The sequence below is a fragment of the Amphiura filiformis genome, chromosome 11, assembly GCF_039555335.1.
Source record: "Amphiura filiformis chromosome 11, Afil_fr2py, whole genome shotgun sequence".
Taxonomy (NCBI): Eukaryota; Metazoa; Echinodermata; class Ophiuroidea; order Amphilepidida; family Amphiuridae; genus Amphiura; species Amphiura filiformis.
The window spans coordinates 61,790,644-61,803,182 of record NC_092638.1 but is presented as its reverse complement, the minus strand read 5'-3'; the positions used below and the strand labels follow the sequence as shown (position 1 = coordinate 61,803,182).

The 12,539-nt window shown below is 35.5% G+C and overlaps 3 protein-coding genes across 4 annotated transcripts in view; 2 read left to right on the top strand and 1 right to left on the bottom strand.

The window, feature by feature from the left end:
- Nucleotides 1-12,539, bottom strand: part of LOC140165109 (centromere/kinetochore protein zw10 homolog) — a 128,348-nt gene that overhangs the window by 74,620 nt on the left and 41,189 nt on the right. The gene's annotated exons all lie outside the window — the stretch shown is intronic.
- LOC140165110 (uncharacterized) overlaps nucleotides 1-12,539 on the top strand; it is an 83,713-nt gene that overhangs the window by 44,449 nt on the left and 26,725 nt on the right. The window lies entirely within an intron of this gene.
- Nucleotides 2,784-11,617, top strand: LOC140165111 (uncharacterized). Of its 2 annotated transcripts, none has more exons than XM_072188541.1 (7): nucleotides 2,784-2,906; nucleotides 3,884-4,089; nucleotides 5,663-5,803; nucleotides 6,154-6,207; nucleotides 7,565-7,718; nucleotides 8,291-8,413; nucleotides 10,866-11,617. In XM_072188541.1, the coding sequence occupies exons 2-7, from the start codon at nucleotides 3,890-3,892 to the stop codon at nucleotides 10,908-10,910; spliced, it is 717 nt and encodes a 238-aa protein (XP_072044642.1). In that variant the 5' UTR covers nucleotides 2,784-2,906; nucleotides 3,884-3,889; the 3' UTR covers nucleotides 10,911-11,617. The 2 variants fall into 2 exon arrangements, with proteins under 2 accessions (XP_072044642.1, XP_072044643.1); XM_072188542.1 differs by having other exon boundaries at nucleotides 2,795-2,889.

The following is a 12,539-nucleotide window of genomic DNA, read 5'->3' as shown; positions in this document are numbered from 1 at the left end:
TTTTTAAAGTTGACTAGTTTACCAGACTTTCAGGAAGTCAAAAGAAGAATATGTTCCCTTTTGGGAAAGATGTGCACTTTGACGCATCTCCTTCATGCTAGCTGGATAAATGGTAGCACACGGACTGCACAAAATTATGCCTGGCTAAGATGTATCTGTTCACTTGAAAAAGGTATATTAAACTTCATAATTCTCCCTCACCCATTTTTACTTGATTCAAAATCACTCTTTCCTAATCTAAAAAGTCACATAGCTCAAGATTGCAAAATATGATCTCATTGCACAAGTGTAACAGGGTGGCAGTCTCCTGAAACGTAGCACTTAAGGACCAAAACTAAAAGATCGTTATTTTACTTCGTAAGATGTTGATAAAAAAAGTGAATACTATGAAGGCTTTCATTTGCTGTGGTGCTGGTGTGACTTTTAATATAAAAGTGATTACCACCTCTTTCTTGATAGCTTTAAATCGATTTCAACAAATTATCAATATACAGCGGGACCAAACCATTATTTCCGCAGGGGTCAAAATGATCTGGTTTTTAATCCAGGGATTCAAAACATCATTTTTGACACAGTCACATTTTCTTTCTCCTTTTTAATTTAGACTTACTTCAAACCCGGGCTTAAGTTCAAACTGAATTTGACAACATTTGACAAAATTCATAACAATATTTCAGAAGGTGATTTAATTTAGTTTTGGGATGTTTTCAGGCATTTCACCTTATTAAAAGATGTGAGTTGTGGGTTAAATTGTTAATATCGTTCCACAAACCAAGTTTTCATTAAAAAAACAAAAAATATAGTATGACTTTCATCATGGCTTTAAGTTTGTGAATTAGATATTTCAGTAAGTCAGTGGTAAAAGTATAACTAGTAGCAAAAACCATGATTACATGCCCTTTTCAAACCAAAAATATAGTATGACTTTCATCATGGCTTTAAGTTTGCAAATTAGATATTTCAGTAAGTCAGTGGTAAAAGTATAGATGAGGTGACCTCAATGTTTATCAACAAAGGCAAGGGACTGGTATCATCTTTATGCTTGAATGAACCCCATGCAACCACTACACTGTTTAATAGTCTTATTGTGATGTGGCGGGAGTTTTAAAAACACGAGCCCTGAACAAAATATGATGCGCGTGCATACTGCCGGGCAAAAAACAATGGAAATTGTGATGATGCGTGCGCATACTGTCAGGCATTGACGTCAGAAGTCACATCATCTATAACTAGTAGCAAAAACCATGATTACATGCCCTTTTAAAACCAAAAATATAGTATGACTTTCATTGTGGCTTAAGTTTGTGAATTAGATATTTTTAAGTTGTAAGACAGTGTTCTGGTAAAACTATGACTAGTTACAAAAATCATGATTTTATACAAAAGTACCGCTTATTTAAAAACATAAAAATTGCAAAAGCAATTTTACTTGTTAAAAACAATTAAGTTCTACATTTTTAGCTCTAAAACTTTAGATATCATTTTTTTTACTGAGGATTGCTTTTGTAATTTTTTCCATCTTTAAATAAGTGGTACTTTTGTACATTTCATTTTATGTACCTTTTAAAGAATTTTTTTTCAACATATTTATTTTATTTTGGTGAGCAAACCATGAGAAGAAATGTTGGCGAGTTCAAAGATAAAAAATAAAACATATTTCTATATGTCTTTGTTTTTGAAAAAATTTAGTGTGATGTCTGCTTTCTTTTTATTGATATTCTCTATACTGTAGATTTACAGTGGATATGCATGCCAGTAATCATTAATTTTGTTCTGTATGCTATAACAGTGTATGCTATGATCAGCTCATAATAGGCAAGAATTATTCGGCCTTTCTTACTGCAGGAGTCAGAAAGTCCCAAATATGCTTGTAACATTCATAAAATTTGATCAGAAGGTACTACTTAAAGAAGAATTACCCCTCATTTTATTCAGTATTTAATAAGCTTAAATGCTGATAATAATTTTTATTTCTTATTGTTTATAAATTATGAGGAAAATGACAAAATGTTACCACCTACCCCTTAATTTTCAAGGGTGTGAAAAAAAATACAAGCATTTGTTTAAAAAATCAAGTTTTTTGTAATAATTGTCCTATGAGTATGAGATTCAAATTTGAAAATTTCAAAAAATTTGAAAATAAAAGCATTGTAGGCATTTTTGACTTCAGATTCAGATTCTGCACAAATCTATGATAGAAAAAGTGCATCATTTTTTGGCAAATTTGTCAGTCAAATCGGGTGTCATCTCAAACCTTGTCTTATGTGTTTTTATTATTATAGAAAATAAAAGTTTTGTTGTCTTAATTTAAATATTACATTTTATTACTGAACATTACATTTTATGATTGTAATGAATGTTTAGGTTTATAAATCCAAAGATCCTAAAAATAAAGGATCTTTGGTAAATCACTTAATATCTTTTCTGGTACTACTGCATGTACTTTCAACCCTAATCACGGGCCAAATCATCAAAAGTTGCCCAATTTTTCTTGTAACAATTGGTTTCTTTGGGACAATTATGCTCCCAAGTATTGCGGAACATTTTCCAGAGTCGCCCAATTGGGCTACCAAATTGTGGACTTGGCAACACTGAGTGTAAATAAAGAAATATTGACTTTCCATTTTTGTGTTTGCATTGATCAGTCTGGCCACAGAACAATGTGGTCAATGACGTCACATGATGGTTACATCACAACTTGTATTAATGCTGTGCATAGAACTCATTGTCCATGTACACTGCACACAGGGAATTTCTACAGTCCAAGCTACGCAGCAGCATAATATGTTATGAGATAAATTTATAGTGCAAAAGGTTTCCATATGATTGTGAGGCCGTGTTACACAATCACATAAAGCCCATGTGACTTCTCTGCTTCGGTCTACTTTGGTTAGTACCAGCATCAGGTTTGTTTACATATTGATTGTCATGTATAATAATATTGTTGACTGCAGTTTTGTACAGTGCTATGTACATAGTACATACTAGTAGTAGTAGTACATATAGTAAAGAGTTAGTACATAACCGATTTCACAAACATTCAGCGATCACAAATGTTTACCAAACATTAACAAAAAACAAAAAAACCATTTGTCTCCTTATCCGTTTATAAACAGTTTGACTAGTATAAACGTTTGACAAACATAGTGATTGGCAATTTATTTGACAAGTTTTATTAGCAATGTATATTAAATGAATAAAATAAATGTTTGGCAAACATAAATAATTATATGTTTTGATAATAATTTATAGAAATTGTTTGATAGTAACTTTTTTAAAATTGATGTTTGTAAATTTTAAGCAAATAAAACTTTTGACCAAAAATCACATATTTTACTAAAAATTACATTTTGAGTTTGATTAAAAATCACATTATTTTGACCAAGAATCACATTTTTGGTCAAACATTTCACCAAAAATCACATTTTTTCCCAAAAATCATGATTTTGACCAAATTGGTTTTTTTAAATCACATTATTGGCCAAAATTCATGGATTAAAAATAAATTTCAAAACGTTTGCCAAACATTTGTAAAACATGTAGATGATTAAAATAAAACATTTGACAAACGTTTTAAAAAAAACTTTAAATTAGTGTGTGGCTCCTTATCCGTTTAGTAAATTATACTTCCAGGACTGTTAAAATATGAAAAATTAAAAAAATATAAATATTTAAGAATTTGCCATAAAATTTGTATTATATCGCCAATTAAAAAAAAAATTGATATCAGAAGGACATTCTTCGTATTCATAATGCAACTCGATATGTCTGATGTGCTCGCATGTCCCACAAAAATACTATGCAAACATTGCCATCCAGCCCTTAAAGAATGTTCTTTGTACATGTAACTTACAAAATATAGCAAACAAATTCTCTTACACAGCCAACAATGTCTTACGAACAATATAACAACTTCACCAACCCAGTGACATCACAACCAGTGGGTAACTCCCAAGCCCCCGGAGCCACGCCCATAAATGGGGTAACGATACGCCCCCTACAGGACACGCCCACAGATGCAGAGTTCGCCGGAAGGCTACTGGTTGAAGCGTTCAGGGGGAAATTTGCACACAATGTGACGGAACATAAGTAAGATATAAAGTATTTTTCCATGTAGGTGAGATAAATAATTATTGGTTTAGCATAAAAATGTATAATAATATCAAAAGCGAAACTATGGAGCACTTTGTTATGTTAAAAAAAACTGATATATCTAATCTAAGACTGTGTATTTTGTTCGTTAAAATTTACATTAATATCATGAATTGTAAGCTTAACTACATCCTGCTAGTCTATGCCATGTCCTTCCACAGCATGAGAGGCTCACCAATATTGGATGCCATCCATCCATGGCATGTGAGGCACCCTATATGACACCGCGTTCGTCCACGACATGCGAGACTCTCCATGTGATGCTCTATCCAACAGCCGTTTCCGGCATGTGAGACTTTCTATAAACACCCTGTCCTTATGTGCGTGTGAGGATCTCCATGTGACACCTGTCCATCCTCTGCATATGAGGCATGCTATGTGACACCGCTTTCGTCCACGACGTGTGTGACTCCCCATGTGATGCCCTATCCAACCGTTTCCGGCATGCGAGACTTTCTATAAACACCCTGTCCTTATGTGCGTGTGAGGATCTCCATGTGACACCTGTCCATCCTCTGCATATGAGGCATGCTATGTAACACCGCATCCATCCATCGCATGTAAGACTCCCCATGTGATGCCCTATCCAACAGCTGTTTCCGGCATGTGAGACTTTCTATAAACACCCTGTCCTTAAGTGCGTGTGAGGATCTCCATGTGACACTCGTCCATCCTCTGCATATGAGGCATGCTATGTAACACCGCATCCATCCATCGCATGTAAGACTTTCTATAAACACCCTGTCCTTAAGTGCGTGTGAGGATCTCCATGTGACACCCGTCCATCCTCTGCATGAGGCATGCTATGTAACACCGCATCCATCCATCGCATGTAAGACTCCCCATGTGATGCCCTATCCAACAGCCGTTTCCGGCATGTGAGACTTTCTATAAACACCCTGTCCTTATGTGCGTGTGAGGATCTCCATGTGACAACCGTCCATCCTCTGCATGAGGCAGGCTATGTGACACCGCATCCATCCATCGCATGTGAGACTCCCCATGTAACAACGCGAATGTCCATAGAATGTGAATGTTCCCCATGTGATGCCCGGTCATTCCTGGAAGAGTGAGGCTCCCTGTGTGAAGTCATGTCTGTCTTCAACATGCAAGGCTCTCCATGGGATGCTGTGTCAATGGGCTATTCCATTTAAAATCCACACTACCCCTGTGGAAGAGGGAGTATGAGTTTTGAATATAATAGACAGTTGGGTAACTTCCATTCCATTTGAAATACTCACTCCAGTTGTGGAAGATATAAAGTAAAGCCATAATACAGGGGGAGTATAGGTTTCAAAATGATTAACCCTGACCAATTACATTTGAAAAACATACTCCCCCTGTGAAAGAAATGACCAAAATCTTCCACAGGGGGAGTGTGGATTTCAACTGGAATAGCCCAATGCTTGTGAGATTCCCCCATGTGAGGCCTGTCCCTTCCCGCTGTATGAGACTCCGTGTGTGACATTCCAGTCCCATATGACGATCGAGCCTTCTGGTTGCATTTCAGGTTGCCTGCCACGGCGAGGTACATGGCGGCTAATAACAGGGGGCAGACCCCCGCTTTCTACCAAAGAACGCTGGTCGCAGAATTAGAGGGCATGCCAGTTGGGCTTATGCAACTGAAATTCCACGGAGACAAATACCTCAAGTAAGTTCATCTCAATGGTCTCAACAGTCATGGTAGATCAATTAAAAGGGTAATCCGCATAGTTTGTGGACTGCATGTAAAAACCCCGTTCTTTTCTAATGAGCATACCCAAATTAACAAAAATCACAAACTTACATTTGGAACACAATTTTTCCAAAATAGAACCAAGTCTACCATTGTGGTAATCAATTAAAAGCTACTCAAAATTAGTCATTTTATTGTAATTATATTTTATAATTATTTGATTTTATTGAATATATCTATGAATATTATCAATCATCCAGGTAGTTAAATAAAGTTAGATTAGATTATAAATCTTAAATTCAACTTTTATTGAACCTTATTTATAGCACTGCTGATGACGATATGCTTACATCAGAGCTGGGATGCTGGCGCACTTTCAGGTACGTAAGTTTAGGCCTTGAATAAATTGTTTCAATCACAAAATTTCAAGTCTACTTTTGAAATGCTTTGAATATATTCACCTTCTGTCAGCAAATCATAAGACTGTTTTGTATATAGAAGCTGAAGTACTGAAACTGATATTAAAAGTCTAATTAATGTATTCATGAAATTTTGTACTGGACCACCAAAGAACGTTTAGTAAATTTAAAGCATGGTACTTTTACAGAATTTTTTTTTCAAATACCTTATAATAATTATATACTATGTAGCTTATAATTACATTGTAGTATTTAAGTTATAGACTACTCATAATTTCAATAAAGCAGACTTATGTCCGGTTCATAGTCCACTTTTTACGATCTGCACGATGAAAAAACGCTTTGCGCAATAAATTTGCTCGAGTTGGATTTTGTTTAACTCAAGCAAATATTCGCGCGCGATAAAATTAGGCTGGTTGGCATGCAAGGTCGAGGTAATGAAATTTTCACAGAAAGCTGTAACCTACTAAAGAAAATCACTACATTATCTATGAGCTGTAATCATTGACATATCATTGACCACCACAGCGACTTGACGAGTATAAAGAAAGTTCATAGTTGCCATACAAAAGTTCCTAACTTGCACAATATCACAATGATCACAATCATAATAGGCCTACAAGGATAAGCAGACATTTAACACTGATGTTAAGTTTCCGGTAGCTTAGTGTTTTAATGTAACCTTTACTTTGATTTTCGCAAGTGCATAATTTTAGTCACGTTCATGATATTGATGCTTCGTTCAGTTTCAATATTCTTGAAATTTGGCATTTCCCGCCCCTTTAATGAATTTTCAGTATCGGCAACGCCTCAAACACAACCACACCTCTACATAGTCAGGCCTACTGTACTTTCATGATGTAGGTCTAGGGCTACCTGGCAATCACTTAAATCATCACCGAACACTTGGTCCAGCAACACTAAAAACGTAACAGTAACCCCGATAACCTCACGTTAACCTTGCGATAAATGTTTTATCACTCGAAGTACATCGAGTATGAATCAATTTTATCGCGATAAGACTCTTGGCGAATTCTTCGCTGAAAAATTTGTGTGCAAAATGGACTATGAACCGGGCATTCGTGAGGCATTTCTTTTGAGTCTATAACCCCCAAATTGTGACAAAACTGTGACACAGAAAACTTGCCACTCTATACTACACTATAAACTATGGGCCGACTTGATTTGCAGTCAGGGTGGACCCAACAGGGGATCAAAATGGTGGCGGCCATATTTTGAATAAGTTGAAACTATTGCAAAAAGGGTTATGCATTCAAATCAAGTTATCACCATCAAGTTCTCCTTATACCTGTTTCAGGTTTGCATGCTTTAGTTTGATTACGGATGAGGATGTGAAGAAAGGGAAGTGTTACGTGGACCATATTTGTGTGGATGATCGTGCCCGGGGACGGGGCGTTGGCAAGCTGCTGTTGGACAGGGCAGATTACGAGGCCCGTCAACGTCAATGTCATGTGAGTTTATTTTTGTTTTATCTCACTTCACTTCCTTATCAAACATTAGTCTTATTTACCTGGCTTTTTTTTTCTGTTAGAAACATGTATCTTTGAAAATGTTTATTTACAAAATGATGTCAGAAGTCAACTCATGTATTGGAGTAGAACAATGAATTTTGTCTATATTTACAATATAATACAATATATATATGCAATATCCCCCTTATGGCTAAAGCCAGGAGATAAGAAAGTGTCCGGGAAAAGTGTGATACCTAAATCGGCATAAACATTGTTATACTGTTTCATCCAGCCATTTTATTTGAATGGTGACAATATTGTTTATTTACTTTTCTATAATTCATGTAAAGATTCTTGTCTTGGGATTGGCCAGTTACTAATTTTTCATTACACTCACATGCAGCTACCATAAAATTAAGTGAAACCAAATATATTCATTCAATGGAAAGAATATTCATTGAAATTCAGTTGAATGGAAAAATCCATATTTCACCGCATGAAATTATTCTTACTATTATACTACATTTAATGTACATTTGTATGTACATGTATACGATTCTCCATTGTTTCAGACCATATACCTCGGTGTTTTGACAACAAACCGTGCTATGAGACTGTATGAACGTCAGGGCTATCATGTGACCAGTACATCAAGCATGTGCGGCTGTCTGTACTGCTGTATTGGGCCTCCAGGGGTGAGTCGTTCATTGTTGAGTGAATTCAGTAGAGAGGTGTATTATAGCAGTGTTCCAAACTTTTTCAAGGTTCTATCTGCAGACCAATTTATTTATTCAGTCAATGCATTTTAAGGCACGCGAGTGCGATCGAGCGCATATAGCCCACCTTAAATCACTTTGCCGAGTGCGATTTATAGCGCACCTTGTCACCTCAAGGAGTAAAAATGTTGCTTTATGCCATAAAAGTTCGTCCAACTTCGCCTAAGTGCAGAATTCAGCAGCATTGCAAGCACATGAAAAGTCATACTTTACTCAATAAAACTGACATTTCATTTCAAATGAGTTCAAGTTTAGGCCAAATATCATTATATTTATCGAATTACTGTAATATTTTGGCAATAAAACATAATTCAAGGTCAAATTTTTGTCACTTTTGCTTCGACTCACACCGGCAGTTCAGTGAGTCTTGTTTATATTCATGGCAATCTAAACTGACCTAATCTGAACAACAGATTTTCGTATTTTCGGGCGTTTTTAAAGCTTCTGGTGCCATTTTTCGGGGGAAATCTCGCTCTTCAAAATTTAGAATCTCGTTTTTTACTTCAAAAAATTGCGTTTTTTGCCGGCCTAGTTATAATTTTTTGTTGGACATGGTATATTTTTTCTGACTTTGCTGGAAGCTTATTTCAAGTGGTCGTGGTGGATTTTACTGCGGAGGATCCAGTTTTTCAACGGAGACGGACAATATGCATGAGGTGTTTTTTACCAAATTTTACAAAAATTTCACCGATCCTCGCACACGATTAAGTCAGTTCTGTGCATGTGATGTCATGCAGTGGGTGCGTGGGGCAGTGCTAGGAAATTTGCATAATTTTAACTTGGTAAGAAGTTTGATTGCCCACCCATACATTGTAGTCCCACATTCAACACCAATGCTTCTTATCTGAATATCAAGTGCAATAATTCAAATAGCCCACCTAAACTTCTTACCGAGTGCAAATGATAGCACACCTAAAATCCTTACCGAGTGCAATTAACAGCACACATGTAGCTCGCCTGACTATTTCCAGGAGTGCGATTTGTACATGTAGCACACCTGCTTTTTTTCAAAATTCATTGACTGTTTATTTATTTTTTGCTTGTCCTGACTGTCTCAAACGTTCTGACTGAAAAACTGTTTTCCTTGAATTAATATTTCCAAATAACCATGATGATTGAAAGTTAGCATTAAACATGCATTCTTCTGCGAGAATCCGCTTGGATTAGCACGCACTATCACAGATTTCTAGGCCTGATTATGATTTGTTGTTTAAACATATTTTTGTCCATCTACCCACCCACCCTTTATTTCTTATTCATGTAATAGAACTGAAATAATATAAAATCCAACAATTTCAAAAGCAATGTAACCAGGGTGGATGGTCATGTAAGTTTTAAAAGAACAGGGAAAATATGCAATGTGCAAAAAAATTTAAGATTTCCCCACACTAACCATTTTTCAAGTACTCATTTTCCCAAAACCTGAAGTTTTCACTAAAATCAAAGAATCCATAATGAAGAGTAACACAATCAATGTAAAAAAAAGTATAGAAAATAGGCCATTGCAAAAAATTGCCAGAAAATATAGACGAAAAAAGTGACAATTTTTTAATATGGCATAATTTGAACTTTTTTGGGGGGGGGGGGGGGGAAAAATCACACATTTTGGTAAAAAATGGGGAAATCATGAATTTTCAAAAACAGGCGCGTGCATTTAACTCTCAAAAATTACACATTTTCCCACCCCTTAAGGGATCTAAAATGAGCGTTTATTGCTTTTCGACAGTATTTTTTGTGGGACATGAGAGCACCTAAGACCTATCGAATTGTATTCTGAATACGAAGCATGTCTTTCTGATATCAAATAATTTTCATTTTTTGAAAATCATAATATAATACAAATTTTATGACAAATTATAAAAATTTGATATTTTTCAAATTTTGATATATAACAGTCCTCGAAGTAAATTATATAAATCTAATGATATATTCTTAAAGTGTATGTAGCAGGGAGGAAAAGCCGACGGTCAATTGAAAATTTTTACCTTTCATATTGAAGATATGGATTTTTTTCCCAAAAAGACCTAATTTTTTTGTGTGTTTCTGGGTAAAAATTTTCAATTGATCGTCGGCTTTCATCCCACCTACATACACTTTAAGTATAAATCATCAGATTTATAAAGTTTACTTCAAGTACTGTTAAATATCAAAAATATCAATTTTAATGATTTGCCATAAAATGTGTATTAAATTGCGAATTTCAAAAATCAAAATTATTTGATATCAGAATGACATTCTTCGTATTCAGAATGCAATTCGATATGTCTGATGTGCTCTAATGTCCCAAAATAAATACTGTCCAAACGTTCATACCCCAGCCCTTAATGTAACTGAATATTAATGATATTGTTCTGTTGTGTTTGTTTTCTAGAAAATTTATCATATGGAGAAACCCCTGTCTACAAACGTTCCATGAAATTTGACAGTTGGCACATCGGAATTTAAATCAACAAACCAACAGACTATTTGTATGAAGAATTCTTATTCTTAACAATTTTGGCAATCTGATTAGCTTATCTTCGTACCTGAGCCATATTCTTTGTTTGTTTGATATCATATCTTGCAAAATGACGACTTTATGCAAGAATAAACACATCACGCAGCAGTGATCAATCACGTCAATGCAGTATTTTGCATTTGAGCAGGTCGATGAGGACTTTATGTGGATTTGCCAACTTCATGTACTCCGGTGGTTAGTCTTCACAGCTTCTCTTCAGGCCCGGACCTCCCACTAAACTACATATGGTGATCATGCCTTTGATGCTGCAGCATCCCGATTGTGGACAGACAATCCGCAGTGCTTCATTGTAGGAACTTCTAAATTTAAAACATTGATCAATCACATCAGCCAATGCAGTATTTTGCATTTGAGCAGGTCGATGAGGACTTTATGTGGATATGCCAACTTCATGTACTCCGGTGGTTAGTCTTCACAGCTTCTCTTTGGGCCCGGACCTCCCACTAAACTACATATGGTGATGATGCCTTTGACGCTGCAGCACCCCGATTGTGGACAGACAATCCGCAGTGCTTCATTGTAGGAACTTCTAAATTTAAAACATTTTTATTCGAATAATTTATCTTAATATGTGCTTTCTCACATGATTTCAAATGTTTGTTTGTATTATACGAGGGGGTATCAAAAGTTTTAGAAATCGCCAGAAGTGAAAGAGCTATATCAATGAAATTTTGTCAGTGCAATCACTGGTCCTTATGTACATTATGGTCCAAAAATGGTCTCATAGGTATGTTTACTTTTTTTACAGGTGGCACTAGATGCCAATAACCCGCTGCCCCAGTTACTGCGCATAAACTGCAAGATTGAAAAAATTGAGGCAAGCAGCATTATTAAGATCCTGCTTTTGAAGGGTTGCAGTGCCTAGAAAATTGATGATGAAATGAAAGTTATCTTCGGTGGTGATTGTGATATGTCACTGTCGCTCTTTAGAAAGGAAATTTTATTTCATCACAGATTTTCTGGGCACTGTAACCCTTAAAATGGAACTTAATCATACTACATGCCTCAATTTTCTCCATTTTGCTGTTTATGCGATAACATAAAACAGAGTGCGTAGTGACATCTAGCTCCTGTAAAAAAAGTAAACATACTTATGAGACCATTTTTGCACCATAGTGTACATAAGGACCAGTGATTGCACTGACAAAATTTCATTGATATAGCTCTTTACTTCTGTGCGATTTCTAAAACTTTTTGATACCCCCTCATAGTATGCCTTTTTGTGATATCATCTTTGTTAGTACGATTATGGAATTTTTAAAAAGTTTCAGTTCTGGTTCATCATGATCAGGTAAAACTTGCATTGATATGCATTGGTCACGTGTCCAGAAAATTTTTTTTTAAAAACATTTTTGGCCCAAATTTTTTCGGACAATGTAACAACAAAATTCTTAGGTCAAAGAATTTTTTTTTATTAATTTTTAAAAACTAGACAAAAATATCTAGGACCTGTCCTACATATTTTTATTCAGAAAAAATTTTGTTTTGGGGGATTATCTCCAAAAATGGGCATTTTTTGCCCAAATT